The sequence below is a fragment of the Suncus etruscus genome, chromosome 12 (assembly GCF_024139225.1).
Source record: "Suncus etruscus isolate mSunEtr1 chromosome 12, mSunEtr1.pri.cur, whole genome shotgun sequence".
Taxonomy (NCBI): Eukaryota; Metazoa; Chordata; class Mammalia; order Eulipotyphla; family Soricidae; genus Suncus; species Suncus etruscus.
In genome coordinates this window covers 3,763,356-3,780,530 of record NC_064859.1, presented here as the reverse complement: position 1 = coordinate 3,780,530, position 17,175 = coordinate 3,763,356, and the positions used below count along the sequence as shown (strand labels likewise).

The 17,175-nt window shown below is 46.9% G+C and overlaps 1 protein-coding gene across 1 annotated transcript; it reads right to left on the bottom strand.

The window, feature by feature from the left end:
* Positions 1–8,364: 8,364 nt before the first annotated feature.
* KNSTRN (kinetochore localized astrin (SPAG5) binding protein) lies at positions 8,365–14,984 on the bottom strand. The gene is made up of 7 exons (XM_049785247.1): positions 14,854–14,984; positions 13,860–13,907; positions 13,171–13,276; positions 12,890–12,983; positions 11,138–11,193; positions 10,166–10,240; positions 8,365–8,833 (listed from the first exon to the last, which is right to left on the bottom strand). The coding sequence occupies exons 1-7, from the start codon at positions 14,982–14,984 to the stop codon at positions 8,702–8,704; spliced, it is 642 nt and encodes a 213-aa protein (XP_049641204.1). The 3' UTR covers positions 8,365–8,701.
* Between the last annotated feature and the right edge of the window lie 2,191 nt (positions 14,985–17,175).

The window sequence follows — 17,175 nt, the reverse complement described above, 5'->3', positions numbered from 1 at the left end:
TGATCCAAAAAATTCAAATTTTACTGGGGGGTGGGTGGGTTGGAGTGATAAGTAGCAGGTAGGATTCTTGCTTTGCATGTAGCCAACCCAAGTTTGAGTTCTGGCATTCCATATAGTTCCCTGAGCCCACCAGGAGTGATTTCTGAGCACAGAGTCAGAAGTAACCCTTGAATGGTGTGGCCCAAAAAAACAAAAACAAAAACTTCCTGGGGCTTCCAGGAAATAGATGAAGAGGCTGGAGCACCCCTTTGCACGTGGGAGGTCCAAATTTGACAGTGCCCCATCCAGTACCACCAGGCTTGACCCTTGAGAAACAAGATGGGAATCTGTGAGGGGCCCTTAAGACCAGTGGGTATGGCCCAAAATCTCCAGGAACAAATCATATATAGTGCTAACTCTGTCAGCCAGCAAAGGTCTCCTTCTGTTTACCTACTGCATTTGGGGACTGAGGATGTTTCCCCAGTTGATGACCAGGAAGACATGGAGCTGAGTGCTCATGATCCAAGGATCTTTATTCCCTCAAACATGCTTAGATTATATAACACCCAAAGAGGGAGGGACTGGTATAGCTGAAGGATCACAAGACAGAGCCTGAGGGCGGGGGTGCGTAGGTGAGGTACTGGAGAGAAGTTCAGCAAACAGGGAGTTTAGGAGTGCCCTGGAGCCACAGTGTCGATCTGCTTTGATTTCTTTAACAATACCTTTTTTTTTTTTTTTTGGTTTTTGGGCCACACATGGCGTTGCTCAGGGGTTACTCCTGGCTGTCTGCTCAGAAATAGCTCCTGGCAGGCACGGGGGACCGTATGGGACACCGGGATTCGAACCAACCACCTTTGGTCCTGGATCAGCTGCTTGCAAGGCAAACGCCGCTGTGCTATCTCTCCGGGTCCAACAATACCTCTTTTTGAGGGAGGTGGGAGGGCCCAAAGTCAATCCCAATTAGAAGTGGGGGGATGGGACCCCCTCTTTATGCTGTCCATCCCCATTTCTGGTTAGGTGGTTCCAGAATAGTGTCACAGAGGGCATCCAACAACATATAACATACAATTTGCTATTGTAACCTTCTCCCCACCCCCTTTAGGTTTGGGGGCTACTTTGGATTCTGTGCTTTTGCTCCACAGTGGTGCTAGAGGACCATGTAGTGTCAGGGATCAAACTGAGCCTCCTGCAAAGCTTGCACTCAGCATTTTGAGCTGCTTCTCCAGACTACTATACCTATTTTAAGTGGTTCAGTCTAGTCACTTTTAGTGATTACAGTTCAGTGGCATTAAGTCCCTTCACAATGTTTTTAGACATCATTGCTTTCTTTTTCCAAACTTCAAGTCAACAGAAATTGTTTTAAACTGTAACTTTCTCTGTCTTGTGGTACCAGGGATCAAATCTTGGGCTCCTGCATGTACTCTAGCCCTTTTTTTTGGTTTATTTTGGGTCACATCCAGCAGCGCTCAGGGGTTATTCCTGGCTCTATGCTCAGAAATCGCCCCTGGCAAGCGCAGGGGAACATATGGGATCCGGGATTTGAACCACCCTCCTTCTGCCTGAAAGGCAAACGCCTTACCTCCATGCTATCTCTCCGGCCCCTGAGTCATCTATTTTTTTTTTTTTTGTTTTGTTTTTGGGCCACACCCGGCGGTGCTCAGGGGTTACTCCTGGCTGTCTGCTCAGAAATAGCTCCTGGCAGGCACGGAGGACCATATGGGACACTGGGATTTGAACCAACCACCTTTGGTCCTGGATCGGCTGCTTGCAAGGCAAACACCACTGTGCTATCTCTCTGGGCCCCTGAGTCATCTCTTTAAAACCAAAATAAAATCTTTTCAGCACTAGGGGTTGAAAATACAGCCTCATATATGCAAGGCAAGGGCTCTATAGGTTTTTTTTTTTGTTTGTTTGTTTTGTTTTTGGTTTTGTTTTTTGTTTTTTGGTCTTTTTAAGTTTTGGGTCATATTTAGCAATGCTCAAGGATTACTACTGGCAGTTTGGGAAACTGTAGGATGACACCCAGCCCAAGACAAAGGGTTTCCTTCAACTTCCTTTTTCCTTAAACCTCTTCCTTTGATATGTAATAGTCCACTGAATAGGTACTTTTGTCTATTGTTAGTTAACACCCAGCACTGAGAATCAAAGACAACCTCGGATAATGCAAGGTGCAAAGGGGAGCTTATGTGGTTAACCAAGGTCCGAACCTCATCCCACTAGGGGAGCCTTGGCAAGGACCTCAAGTCCAATCTTCAAGCAGTAACAGTATAATCATTTCATTGTTTACATTGTTTAACTAATCACTGATTTCTTTGGTTTCTAGAGGTATTCCTGGTCGTGGGGGGGAATCTCTGATACAGAACCTGGTTGTCAGGGTCAGGGGGATCCCCTGTTTGTCAGGGGGATAATCTGATTTTAGACCCCAGCTGTCAAGGGTTACTCTGATTCAAACCTTTGGTTGTTCAGGGAGCCTTTTCCCAAGCTCAGTCAACCCCTACTTCCTTATTCCTGGAGGGCACCAACTTTGGTTTGATTTCTGAGTTAACTCTTTCTCTGCTTTCAGCTAGGAGAGGAAAATACTCTTTGCTGGGGTTTGGATTTGTCTTAGTCTAGAGTTCCTTATCATGGATTAGGAGGAGAATCTTGGTCCTTACATTCCCCCCTTTGTCTTTGCCACAAGGAGGAATCATCCACCCTGTACAAGGGTCTAGGGGTTCTAGCTTAGAAAAACAGTTAATGGCAGACTGTCAGTTCAGTGAGAGGTGATCAGGTATCTCCAGGTCTAGGGAGTGCATGTCATTTTGCTATTTATCTGGGCTTAGATTTTTCATCTCAAAACTGTGGGATTTAGCAATTAACTTCCTTAAGCAAGTAGAATACAGAAGCCAAAGCAATGTCATCGCTAAGCAAAAACACACTATATCCTAACATCAACATTTATTTTGTTTCACCTCAGGTAATACTCACACCTCAGAAAATCTTGTGGAGTACAATCAGAAGCTAAAGTTTAGGAGAGGGGTCCCCAGGGTGACATTTTGACCCACAAATTTTCCATCCACAGTCTGAGTAATAGTTCAAGTACAGTCCAAAAATAAATCAGATGTTCATTCTTGCCAGCAGTCCTACAGCCACCGCTGTCATCTGGTACATTAGAATGATCTTCATTCTGCCCTGGTCCTGGAAATTGAGTCATATGGATGTGCAGGGGGGTCCTTAGAATTCTTCACCTTGAGGAGAGGGGAGGTTCCTTTGGAAAGAAGATTTCTGTAACAAATAGATGTTAGTTTGAGGACTTTTTAAGATCTGGATCCAAGAGAATGGACTCCTACACCTGGTGTTTAAGAGTTTTAGGAGAAGCCACAATCTTTGCTCCTTCTTTCCTTATACCACCCATTCTCTTTAAATGTCAGTGTCCCGTTGATTCTTGATTCTTGCCCGAACCTCTTGGATAGACATAATTTTTTTTTTTTTTTTTTTTTTTTTGGTTTTTGGGCCACACCCGGTGTTGCTCAGGGGTTACTCCTGGCTGCCTGCTCAGAAATAGCTCCTGGCAGGCACGGGGGACCATATGGGACACCAGGATTCGAACCAACCACCTTTGGTCCTGGATCGGCTGCTTGCAAGGCAAACGCTGCTCTGCTATCTCTCCGGCCCGATAGACATAATTTTTAATTGATGTCAATGACTTTAGCTCATTGAACGCCCATGGCCCTTCTTTGCCTTTATTCCCCTAGAAGCTTTTAAAAGGGAGAGTGGGCGAAGGTCCATCTTCAGTAACTTCTTCAAGCTGGCAAGGCCCTACCTCGTGCTACCCTAGCTGTTAAGAGGCAATTGGTAGATTGGGTTCTGCAGTTCTAACATCTGAAAAAGGATTAGATTAATTAGGCAGGGGAGTTATCATTTTCCCAATCTTTTTGGCATCTGTGTGGTTACGCTACAAGCCTTCAGAATATGCTCCCTAGTGTTACAAAGGTTGCCTGGAGAAGACAGCAATAAACACAGCTCTGAGTTACTTCTCCTTTATGTTTTCTATTTAGGTCGAGTTTTCCTTAGTCAGACTGGTGATTGCAGTTCTTTATATCCCGGTCTATTTTCAACCAGTAAGCACACTTTCACATAAGTTACCTTCAGAGAAATGGGCTTAGAGTTAGGCCCACTAGAATGCATGTAATTACAAAAAAAAGAATAGTTTTTCTCTCCACCTTCACCTTAAACCTTGCCAGGTAACTGAATAAACTATTTTTGGCTTGTTCCTTGAATAAACATGGAGAAATCTCCATTTGGGGTACACCATTGTCGCAAGTCAGCCCCTGAAGAGGTTGACTGATAGACGGATGGAGGATGAGGTCTTTCCCCTCCAGCTCGGAGCATGCATCTGCCACCCTGTCTAGCCGACGGTTCTGAGGTGAAACAGCGGGTAAACAGCTCGCAGACAATCAGGCTTGTGGAAATATTAGCTTTATTCAGTGGACAAGACTGAAGTCCAAAGACTCAGCATAAGTTCCAGCCAAACGCCTCTCGCCTTCCACAGACCCTTGTTTTTATCCCCCAGAATCAGGTACCACCCAATGGTGGGATCAGATACCACCCAATGGTGGAAGCAGAATCGGGTACCACCCTAGGGTGGGGGCAGAATGCCAGGTCACACCCTAGGGTAGGGCACAATCACCGATCAGGGTAGGGTCAGTAACATAATAATCCCCTAAAATATTTACATACACAACAATTCCCCGTTTGTTTAGAGTAGGGTCAGTAACATAATAATTCCAAAAATATTACATACACAACACACCGTTACTTAAAGAGAGTTTTTGGGGATTGGTTAAAGACGGAGCAGTGATTTACCAGTAAAGACATTAATGCTTCCATGCCACATCAGGGTTCTGCAGTTGGGTTGATCTAAAGGTGAGGTCTAGAGACAGCAGTTAGATCAACACAGTAAGCCAGGGAATGGTCTTGGTCTTCTAATTCCTGCAAGAGTGTCCTGAGCCTGTCCCACCCCCCTCCAGGTTTGGGAGAGAGTCTGACTTCCTGGGGGTTCTGGAGGGATCCTGTCCACACCCCCTCCAGGGTTGGGAGAGGTTCTGTCCCCCGAACTTTGCTGGCTTGGCCCGCTGACACAGATCTAGCTGATCACCGACTTCCTAGGCCTATTGTCTTTACAGTCGCCCTGAGGCAGTGCTGGCTGACCTTTTTGAGCCCGAGTGCCCAAACTGCTGCTCCATGCCTGGTCCTCCCAATGGCCAGTCCGGCCCTGTTGCCAGCTGCAAAGCAGACACCGGCACACTTGCCTCCCGCCGCGTCGCAGATCTTAATTGTGGACCCCTTCCCGCGTGCCAGCTGCAAGGCCTTCGTTCGCAATAGGTTCGCTATCGAGCAGAGTAAGCAGAGTAACAGTACCACTTATTAATGCTCCTGTCATTCAACCTTAATTCCTTTCAACTCCTGGAAGGTCCAAGATTCTCCCCCTGGGGCCAGTGAGATAGCACGGAGGTAAGGTGTTTGCCTTGCATGCAGAAGGACTGTGGTTCGAATCCCGGCATCCCATATGATCCCCTGAGCCTGTCAGCCTGCCAGGAGCGATTTCTGAGCGTAGAGCGACCCCTGAGCGCTGCCAATGTGATCCAAAAACCAAAAACCAAAAAAAAAAAAAAAAAAAAAAGATTCTCTCTAAGTCCATGATAAGGAACTCTAGACTAAGACAAGCCCAAACCCCAGCAAAGAGTATTTTCCTCTCCTAGCTGAAAGCAGAGAAAGAGTTAACTCAGAAATCAAACCAAAGTTGGTGCCCTCCAGGAATAAGGAAGTAGGGGTTGACTGAGCTTGGGAAAAGGCTCCCTGAACAACCAAAGGTTTGAATCAGAGTAACCCTTGACAGCTGGGGTCTAAAATCAGATTATCCCCCTGACAACCAGGGGATCCCCCTGACCCTGACAACCAGGTTCTGTATCAGAGATTCCCCCCCACCCCCACGACCAGGAATACCTCTAGACAACCAAAGAAATCAGTGATTAGTTAAGACATGTAAACAATGAAATGATTATACTGTTACTGCTTGAAGATTGGACTTGGGGTCCTTGCCAAGGCTCCCCTAGTGGGATGAGGTTCGGACCTTGGTTAACCACATAAACTCCCCTTTGCACCTTGCATTATCCGAGGTGGTCTTTGACTCTCAGGGCTGGGTGTCAACTTGAACCTAACACTATGTCTGTCCCCCCGTCCCCCCCCCCCCGCCCACCTTTTGTTTTTAGGCCACATCTGGTGACTGATGCTCCAGGGTTTCTCCTGGCTTGGGGAATCAAGCCGGGATGCCGGGGATCAAACCTGGGTCCATCCTGGGTCAGCCGCATGCAAGGTAAATGCCCTACTGCTGTGCTATCACTCCAGCCCCAATTTTCAATTTATTAACTGAATTATTTCTACAGTTATAGGTGAACATATACATATATATATACATACATACATATATATATTTTATTTTTTTGGGGGGTCACACCCTGCAGCCCTCAGGGGTTCCTCCTAGCTCTACGCTCAGAAATCGCTCCTGGCAGGCTCAGGGGACCATATGGGATGCCAGGATTTGAACCACCGACCTTCTGCATGCAAGGCAAACGCCTTACCTCCATGCTATCTCTCCGGCCCTGATTAGTTTTTTTAATCTAATTATGTTCACCATGGGGCTGGAGCGATAGCATGGAGGTAAGGTGTTTGCCTTGCATCCAGAAGGACGGTGGTTCAAATCCCAGCATCCCATATGGTCCCCCATGCCTGCCAGGGGCGATTTTTGAGCGTAGAGCCAGGAGGAACACCTGAGCACTGCAGGGTGTGACCCAAAAACCGAAAAACAAAACAAAACCTAATCAGGTATCAGAGCAACAGGACCGCAGGTAATTTGCCTTGCACAAAGCTGTCCTGGGTCCCCTGTGCACTGGCAGGAATAATTCTTGAACACAAGAGCACTGCCATGTGTGGCCCCAACACAAAACCAAAAAGCCTATTCATTTCTTTCTTGCAAAATAGTTAACAGATATACTGTGTGTGTGTGTGTGTGTGTGGTTTTAGGGTCACACCCAGCAGTGCTCAGGGGAAACTCCTGGCTCCATGCTCAGAGAAATTGTTCCTGGCAGGCACGGGGGACCATATGGGAAGCTGGATTCGAACTGATGACCTTCTGCATGCAAGGCAAACGCCTTACCTCCATGCTCTCTCCAGCCCCCAGATATACTTCTTTTAAGTCTTGCTTGTTAATAGGTGTGGTGTGGCAACTCATTTGAAAAGTTGTATTTCCTACAAATTTCTTGGGGGAGGGTGCACCCGACAGTGTGCCAGGAATTATTCCTGGTGTTCAGGTGACTACATGGGATGCTGGGGATCGAACCAGGATTGCCTACTTACAAGGCAGACAACCTACTCTGCCCCATTTCCTACAGGGTTATGAATCAACCTTGGCTCCATTTTTGGAAAAGGCAACTCCAAGGTGTGCTGGGAGACAGTTTGAGACTGTATGTAAGTCTGGCAGGAACCTGGCCTGACAGTGCATGGTCCCAAGTACCACTGAAAGAGAACCCCAAACACAGAGATCCAAACATTGGGGGGGAAAAGCCCCAAGTTCTGTTATTATAATTTATACCTTCATCTCATGTAATCCAATTCTTCTGGTTTGTTGGGCCATAACTAGCAGCACTCAGGGATCACTTCTGGCATTACTCAGGGGAATTATATGTGGTGTTGGGGATTAAACAGGGGGAGGCCATGTACAAGGTAAATCCTGCACCCCTGCACTATCTCTCTGGCCCTCTTAAGCCATTTCCAGTTAACCTCAGTTCATAAATTTATAGCGAGGTAGAGCATGCTGACTTAGCAATGGCGAGTTATAAAAATTGTTTATTTGGGAAAAGGAATCCTATTCTGTATGCAGTCCAAATGTGTATACTACCCAGGATAGGGCTCAGGGTGATTTAAAGATTAATGAAGAGTTAACTAAGTTAGGTTGTTTTTTAAAATCATATAGTAACACAGAATGTTTCAGTGTAGGATCATGTAACCATCAGCAGAGGTGGCCCTCTCAGAAGTCTCTCATAATCATCAGTAGACAAAAAGACAAGACCATCTTGCATAACTGGAGGGAAAACAGTCAGTGGGAAGATGCTTTTATTTTTATAGATACTAAAATGTATTTAATTATGCATTTTTCATAAATTAGAAGAGCAAGAATACCACATTTTAAAACATAAGAAACAGCACTTAGAGACATGGAATGATAGGTAATGGGAAGATGTTTCTCAGTCCCAGACAGGGAGCCGAGCCAGGCTCCGTGGCAGTTGGAGACAAGATGGAGACTGATTTAGAATTTCACAAGCCCAAACCAGAAAAGATGGTGTGTGTGTGTCCCACACGAGAAAGGGGCAGTGTGACACTTCAATGAAATCTCCTGTGCTCCACTGTACAATTCTGGTTTTATTCCTGCACGTCTGGTGTGATACGTTGGCTGCTCTGGCTGTGGCTGCTTTAGTTTCCAGATCCGCATCCTTTAGGTCTTCGAAATTTGTGTGAGGTTCAGGAGAGCTGATGGTCTGAAGGCGGGGAGCGCTGATGCAAAGGAGGAACTGCCTGTGCAGCACTCCCTGTCCTTAGTCTTACCGGTGGCCAGGAAGCACACACCCCAAGCAGCTCCCTCTGAGAATCCACCTTCAAGAGGAGCCATGTGGCCACTCACTTTTGATCACATTTCTAGTATCTGCTCTATTTCTTCAAGCACTGCTGTGAAATCACTTATTTGACTGTGACATAGGGTCTGCTGCTCCAAGAACTGGGCTCTCGCCTCTTCTTTCATCTTTAACTTGACTTTTAAGGCCTGCAGTACAGGACATTCAAAAAGCCATGAAACTTAGTTTCACAAGGAAGAGCATATACCACAGCAGCACATAATGCTTTTGTACCCCTGAGGAGAAACTACTAGAAAGCACTGCATATTGTCGTAGACTCTTTAACTTGCACTGGTTTCTGAACTGCTCCCTCTCTACCAATGATTTCAGTCTAAATGCACAATGCCACCCTCTAGGTAGTTGTGCGATAAATAGCCCATAATTCCCCCCAGAAATTCAGCTGCAGAACGATTTGAAACTTACCTCCGAAAACTGCATCAGTGTTTGAAAGTTAGTCTTTCTTTTTTGGCAGACCATACCTTATGGTCCTAGCACTTACTCCTGGCTCTGTGCACAGGGGTCATTCTGGTAAGTACTGAGAACAATATGTTGTACCAAGAATCAAACCCAGGTCACTTGTATCCACGTTAGGCAGCTTACCCCTGTACTATCTCCCTGGCTCTCAATGTTAGCATCTTCTTCTTTTTTTTTTTTGGAGTGCTCAGTATTAAATTTTTTGGGGGGTGGGGGTTTGGGCCACACCTGGCAGCGCTCAGGGGTTATTCCAGCTCTGTGCTCAGAAATCACTCCTGGCAAACTCAGGAGACCATATGGGATGCCGGAAATCGAACCCAGGTTCACCCTGGGCCAGCTGCGTGCAAGGCAAACACTCTGCCACTATGCTATCGCTCTGGCCCCAGAATTAATTTCTGCCTCTACACTCAGCAGTCACTCTTTGTAGTGCTCAGGGGACTATATGCGATAGAAGAGACTGAACCTAGGTCAGCTGCATGCAAGGCAAGCACTTTGCTCACTGTACTATTTGCTGGCCTTGATGCTGGTATTTTATTACAAAAATGATCAAAATAAAGATAAATAAAATCTTTCCAAAATCTATCTATAGTGCTAGGAATGATAGAATTTTTTGCTTGTTTTGGGGCCATACCCAGTGGTGCTCAGGGGCTACTGAAATCATTTTTTTTTTTTTCAGCCCTCAGCCTTGCCGTGCCTATTGCCAGGTGAGCTCTCCTGCCAGGGGCCATCCCTCAGCTCCACACCAGCAGCTGCATCCCATAGGAATCCCAAGAACAAGTGCGTGCCCCCCTTGTGCTGTTGCGAGGACAGTAACTCGGCAACTGCGGCCTTCCAGCTGCCTTCCACTGACTGAAATAATTCTTGGTGGGACGTGGGGGATTGTATGGGAAGCAGGGAATCTTGAACTTGGGTCAGCCATAGGCAAAGCAAGCTCACTCCCTAATGTACTACCGCTCAGCCCCCAGATAGTAAGTAGTCTTTTCTGGGGATGAAGCCTGCTCTCTCACCTGTAAGTCCTCCATCTGCTTTCTGGCTGTTTCATTAAAGAGCTTCAGTTCATCTTGCAAAGTTTCTAACAGCAACTAAAAGGGAAGTGAAAAGAAGTACGTCTTTGTTAAGACATGAAAATGTTCTCACTAGAGTTGAAGGTCCTGAATGCTGATGTCCTTTCCATTCGACCCCCAGGACAGAACCACTGCCCCTCCTGGAGCCCGCCTCTCACAATGCATCAGTGTTGGGAATTTAGTTTGATTTTGGGGGGGGGGGGTGTCACACCAAGTGGTGCTCAGGGCTGACTCCTGATTCTGTGTTCCCTCCTGGTAGGACTTGGGGCTCCATATGGGTTGCTGGGCATGGAACCAGAGTTGACTCATGCAAAGCAAGTGCCTTATAACTGTTTTATAGTAGTACGTTTTCTTTTTCTTTTCTTTTTTTTTTTGGTTTTTGGTTTTTGTTTCACACCCGGCAGTGCTCAGGGGTTACTCCTGGTTCTATGCTCAGAAATCACTCCTGACAGGCTCAGGGGGACCATATGGGATGCCAGGGTTGGAACCACCGACTTTCTGCATGCAAAGCAAATGCCTTACCTCCATGCTATCTCTCCGGCCCCTGTAGTACGTTTTTAACTGAGATTTAGCTCACTTGTTTTTGTGCCCATTGCTGTTGCTGTGTGAACCACACCCACAGTGCTCAGGCTGGAGAAAGGGGACATCAGGGTCACACTGCATCCTGCTGTGTTTGTGTAGGGTATGAGCAGGGATTCAAGCCAGGGCCCAATGTGATTTACCACTAGGGCCACATCTGCAGTGCCAGACTCATTCATATTTGTACACACAAAGTCATCTTCCATGAAACATGCTGTTTGGGTACAAGGTCCTTATCTCTGCCACTAGGGAAAAGTTAACCAGGGCTGCATGATGCTGAGAGAATATTGCAGAGTCCACTGCCCTGGGCCTTGCTCGCTCCCTCCCAGTCCTCACCATTGAGTCCATATGATCCGTGGTGGAGTCCTGCTGTGCTGTCAGAGTCGCACAGTCTACAATGGAAACACAGTGAGCTTCAGTCAGTAAAAGAAAACAAGGCCGGGAGGACTCAGGAGGAAACCGTCTGTCTCTTCCCTGCCTCCCCTCAGCTTCTTCTTGGAGGCTCGCTCGCCTGTCCTCCTAACTTGTCACTGCCTTTCTTCCTTGTTTGGCAGTGACCTCAAATTCAGCCTACTTCATCCAGCAGAAAACATGTTAAAAGGAAAGGCATAGGCTGAATTTCTGGATTCTGTTTATAACATACAAAACCTGAAAGAGGGGCCGGGTAGGTGGCGCTGGAGGTAAGGTGTCTGCCTTGCAAGCGCTAGCCAAGGAAGGACCGCGGTTCGATCCCCCCGGCGTCCCATATGGTCCCCCCAAGCCAGGGGCGATTTCTGAGCACACAGCCAGGAGTAACCCCTGAGCATCAAACGGGTGTGGCCCAAAAAAAAAAAAAAAAAAAAAAAAAAAAAAAAAAACAAAACCTGAAAGAACACTTCAGGAATCATAAATGATTGGTTTGGGGACCGAAGAGATAGGAGGGCAGGGCTAATATGGGCTTAATCCCCAGCACCACAAATGGTCTCCCAAACACTGTCAGTAGTGATTCTTGATGCAGACACGAGTTAAGCTCTAAGCTTACTTTTGGGCCCTGGATAGAGTCTAAAACCATGATATATCTATATGTAACCTAAATTAGTGTTCAGATGACCCTCTAGCTGCAGACCAATGGAAATTCTGTTGGTCAGACACTTGATGACACAAGAGAAACAAGAGAATAAGGCCCCAGTCTTTATTTGGGGGGGATGGGTTGAAAGGGGTTTAGGTGATGCTCAGGGTTTACTCATGGCCCAGGAATTAACATATTTTTCGCTCTATAAGACACACCTGACCATAAGCCACACATAGTTTTTAGAAGAGGAAAACAAGAGACGCCAGGAGACGGCAACTGGAAACCACCAGTCTGTGAGGCCGAAGTATATTTACAATATGCTGGTCCACAGCTGGTTAAACACATTTATCTAACTATTTTTTATATCAGAAAATAAAAAAAAGGGCCAGAGCGATAGCACAGCAGTAAGGCGTTTGCCTTGCATGCAACCAACACAGGACAGACAGCGGTTCGAATCCCAGTATCCCATATGGTCCCCTGAGCCTGCCAGTGGTGATTTCTGGGCACAGAGCCAGGAGTAACCCCTGAGCACCACCGGGTGTGACCCAAAAAACCCCAAACAAACCATTTTTTAGGAGCTGGAGAGATAGCACAGCGGTAAGGCATTTGCCTTGCACACAGCTGATTTGAACAGACAGTGGTTCAAATCCTGGCATCCCATATGGTTCCTCGTGCCTGCCAGGAGCAACTTCTCAGTGCAGAGCCAGGAGTAACCCCCTGAGCACTGCTGCGTGTGATCCAAAAACAAACAAACAAAATTAAAATACTTTGTTAATAAAAAAAAAAAAGTCCCCTGCAATCAGGCTTCAGCTGAAAAATATGGTACAGTACTTCTGTGGTGCTTGGGGGACCATATATGATGATGGGAATTGAACTTGGGTTAGTCACCTGCAAGGTAATACCACTGTACAACTGTTCCAATCCCAGCCTAGAGGGCTTTACAACTAGCACTGCTCTGATGAGGCCAACACATGTTCAATCCCCAGCTTGTCAGGAAGTGCTCAAACTTTGCTTGCTGGGAGCCAGTATGCCCTTACCTGAGTCATTGCTTTTGCACTCCAAAATTGCCAAACAATTCTCTTGAAACTTCTCCAGCAGCTCCACCCTTTGGGTTAGTTTCTTCAGTTCTCCCTGAGGAGAATATAACCCACATATACATATCAGGTCTACACAATCCTCAGGAGGATCCTTTACTGAGCTCACTTTGGGGCCACCACTGCACAGAGCAGTCTTTCTCCCAGGCTCCGAGGACACCTGGGCAGATTCCTGTCAGGCCATTCCTTAGGATTCCACAGGCAGAGAGCAGATAAACCCTTACCTGGATTTCAGTCAATTTCTGGTGCAATTGCTTATTGATGATCTCTGAGACCTGGGTTTTATCTGGGAGTTCTTCCTCTGACTTCTGCTTACCCTCTGGTTTGCACCTGCAATGATGACTGAATTTACAAGAGGAAAGAAGAAGGGGTTAAGTGTACAGGCAGTGGAATTACCCAGAGTTTGAATCCTGGCTTCACTACAAAGGTATTTGTAGAGGCCGGAGCAATAGTGCAGTGGTGGGGCATTTGCCTTGCATGCGGCTGACCCAGGACAGACCTGGGTTCGATCCCTGGCATCCCATATGGTTCCCCAAGCCAGAAGCTATTTCTTTTTTATCTTTTGTGTCACACCTGGCAGCACTTAGGGGTTACTGCTGGCAGGCTCGGGGGACCATACGGGATGCTGGGATATGAACTATTGAGAAGGACCATTTTCTAAGTTCAGTAGCATGACATTCCTTTCCATCTCATATATCACAAGGCCTGACACTGTGGTTAATGGGTCATAGCTGGGCCTGATTTCAAATCCTGGTATAGAGTATCAAAAGCTCCTGGCAGGTTCTCAAACCAGGCTGCACTCTGTCCCTGAAAATTCCATCCCATATCTGGGGTTCCACTCAGAATGCACAATGATGCAAAACCAGGAATGAGATCCCAACCATGATGCACAAGCCAAGTGTATGCTATTTACCCCTTTTTGATGTTTCTCTTGACAGCAGTATCCACGGCTTTCACCTGACTGGAGAAGCAAAAAGAAATCATGAATTAAGAGACTCACAGGATCATTCAGACACATGCTGAGACTGAGTTTGCTGAAAAAGAACCAGAGATGGGGCAGAGAGGTAGTAAGCATGGGTACTAGCACACAGCTGAAGCTGGTTCAATCCCTGCCAAGAATGATCCCGAAGCACAGCTGGGTGTGGCCCAAACACCCCCCCAAAAGAACGACCACCATTAATTACAAAAAATAACCAAAACCCAATAATCAGAGATGATACAGAACTTCAGTGTGAAAAACCAAACCCATTCTCTTGTACTTTAGCCCAGACTACTGAAAAAGACAAGGGGCTCCCCTTTCTATCCACCCCAACACTAGACAGAACTCCCACTGCTTTAAATGGCAAGGTGATCTCGTTCAACCTCACAAGAAGGAACCGAGCACATATATACCCACACCACATACCCCACCCCACCCCACCCCATTCTGGGCTATTGCCCATGGTTGGTGTTTGCCTACTGTGTGGCTGTTTACAGCCCAGAGTGCTGGGAGAGGAAGGACCACCACTTATAATTCTGGTTGTGTCTCCTCGGTAGAAGATAGAGCATTTTGTTTTGTTCTGGGTTTGAGTTATAGCTGGTGATCATCAAGGATTATTCCTGGCTCGGTGCTTGAGAACCATGTGGTGTCAGGGATTGAACCCAGGGCCCCCCAGCCCCTCCTCATACAAAGCAGGAGTGAAAGCCAAGCCCACTGAGCTGTCTTCCCAGACACTAGTCTGGGGTTCTGATAAATGCTTTCAGCAAGGCTGCATAGGTGAGTCCATGACAGATGTTTGGATGCCTGTGTTCACCCATCCACCCCTGCCCACTCCCACTTTCCAAAGCTTTGTATGGGGCTACTTCTAGCAGGATGTTCTAATTAAATACTAAGGACTCACCCTTAGTATCCAATCACCCTGACTCACCCTGTTTCTCGTTTCTGTCTGATGTTTCTTGTGACATCACTCTCTGAAGCCCCTAAAGAAAGAGGTTTGGAAGCATCAACTTCTTTGGATTTAACAGGTAAGAGGCTCTTAGAAGTGGCTCGAGCTTTCATGTCTGTGGAAACAAGGAGAGTGACATAGACATAGCTATAACATTTATAACTAGTAGAAATTGGTCATTCAAAGATATCATGAACTGTTGTATTAAATAATTAATGATGGAGCTGGATGGTGAAGGATGGAGGTGGATGGTGAAGGAGGCCTTTGTCCTTAGGCCCCGGCCACGTGGCTCATCCCCCATTAACCGGCGGGTCTGGGGTCCAGGAAAGCGATGGGTATTGAACTCACTCACAGGCAGGCATCAGGAAGCATCAGCTTTATTCATGCCCTATCCACCACATGTGTGGCCTATATCATAACCTTTCAAGCACAGCCATTCTTCACTAGCCCTGCGTCTTAACTCCTTTCAGCCATCTCCCTTTGACCTCCATGCTGGTCAAAGACCAAAAGAGGCGGGCCGGGCGGTGGCGCAAGAGGTAAGGTGCCTGCCTTGCCTTGCCTGCGCTAGCCTTGGACGGACCCCGGTTCGATCCCCCGGTGTCCCATATGGTCCCCCAAGCCAGGAGCGACTTCTGAGCGCATAGCCAAGGAGTAACCCCTGAGCGTTACCGGGTGTGGCCCAAAAACCAAAAAAAAAAAGACCAAAAGAGGCAAAGGCCTAATCCCCTGGGTCAAAGGCTTATCTACCTTTTCCAAGATCCCTCCCAGGAATGGGTGGGGTCTTGCAGGTAAGGTCAAGTTACCTAGGGAGAAAGGAGATGAACCTGTATTTCCATTATGTCAAGTGAAGATTAACTCAGAAGATAGGATTCCAGAGAAATGGGGAGGTAGAGACAGAAACAAAAAATTGGGGGAATATCTCTGAGGGCGATCAGGTCTTACTCCTGGTTTTACACTCAGAGATCATCAGTTCTGGTGGTACTTGAGGGACAAGATGAGGTGGCAAGGATTGAACCCACATCATCTGCATATAAAGCAAACAATCTATCCCACAGTACAGTTGCTCCAATTGCTCCAGCCTCCGAAACTAAAATTCTTTTTTTTTTTTTTGGTTTTTGGGCCACATCCGGCAGTGCTCAGGGGTTATTCCTGTCTGTCTGCTCAGAAATAGCTCCTGGCAGGCACGGGGGACCATATGGGACATCAGGATTCGAACCAACCACCTTTGGTCCTGGATCGGCTGCTTGCAAGGCAAACGCTGCAGTGCTATCTCTCCGGGCCTGAAACTAAAATTCTTTTTTTTTTTTTTTTTTGGTTTTTGGGCCACACCCGGTGACGCTCAGGGGTTACTCCTGGCTATGAGCTCAGAAGTCACTCCTGGCTTGGGGGACCATATGGGACGCTGTGGGGATTGAACCGCGGTCCATTCTAGGCTAGCGCTTACAAAGCAGACACCTTACCACTAGTGCCACTGCTCCAGCACCTGAGCTTTTTCTTTTCACTGTTCCTTAGTTGTCTTGACCTCCCTCTTCCTATTTTAACTTTTTCCTTCGTGTTAGGCATCTTCATGTCCTCAGTGATCTGGCACACTGGTGCCAGGATTTGTTTATTGGCTATGTGGCACTTTCCTACTCTTTGAGGGTCATTTCACAGAGCATATCCAAGCTCCTTTGATAATCTCTCTCTCCTCTATGCTGTCTTGAGCATGTGCCCTTTAACTCAGTGGAGTTAGAGGAGCCTGTGTAGCATTCCATGCTGATCTCCTTGGCAGGCTTCTGCCAGATCCAAAGAACTACTCTGGGGCCTGAGAGAGAGCACAGCGGTAGGCCATTTGCCTTGCATGCAGCCGATTCAGGACAGATAGTGGTTTGAGTCCCAGCATCCCAAACGGTCCCCGTGGCTGCCAGGAGCAATTTCTGAGCGCAGACCCTGGAATAACCCGAGTGCTGCCAGGTGTGACCCAAAGAACCAAAGAAAAACAAAAATACAAAACAAAACAAAACAACAACAAAAAAAAAACCTACTTCTGACAAGGTTTCTTTCCTTTCCAAAGGAGAGAGAACTGTCCCATTCACCCTCATGCCAATCTTCCCCCCCCCACACACTATATTCCAGAGCAAATTTAAGTAATTTCTACTGCAGCTCAGCACACACATGTACTGTTCTGCTCAGACCGACTTTCACTGTCTTCACTGTGAATTGAGGCCTGTCCCATTTGGCTTGGCCTAAGTGACTTCTGGGCCTCCTCCATAGAAAGCAAGTGTTGCTCTGGTGAGTTTTATCTGCAGCAAACAGGATTCTTCT

What these genes read in the sequence shown, in the direction of transcription:
- KNSTRN (XM_049785247.1), bottom strand. Translation starts at nt 14,984, where the DNA reads ATGAAAGCTCGAGCCACTTCTAAGAGCCTCTTACCTGTTAAATCCAAA. An exon ending in AGAAATTGACTGAAATCCAG is followed by an intron (nt 12,984 to 13,170) that starts GTAAGGGTTTAT and finishes TATTCTCCTCAG; the next exon opens with GGAGAACTGAAGAAACTAAC. An exon ending in CGGATCATATGGACTCAATG is followed by an intron (nt 10,241 to 11,137) that starts GTGAGGACTGGG and finishes CTTCCCTTTTAG; the next exon opens with TTGCTGTTAGAAACTTTGCA.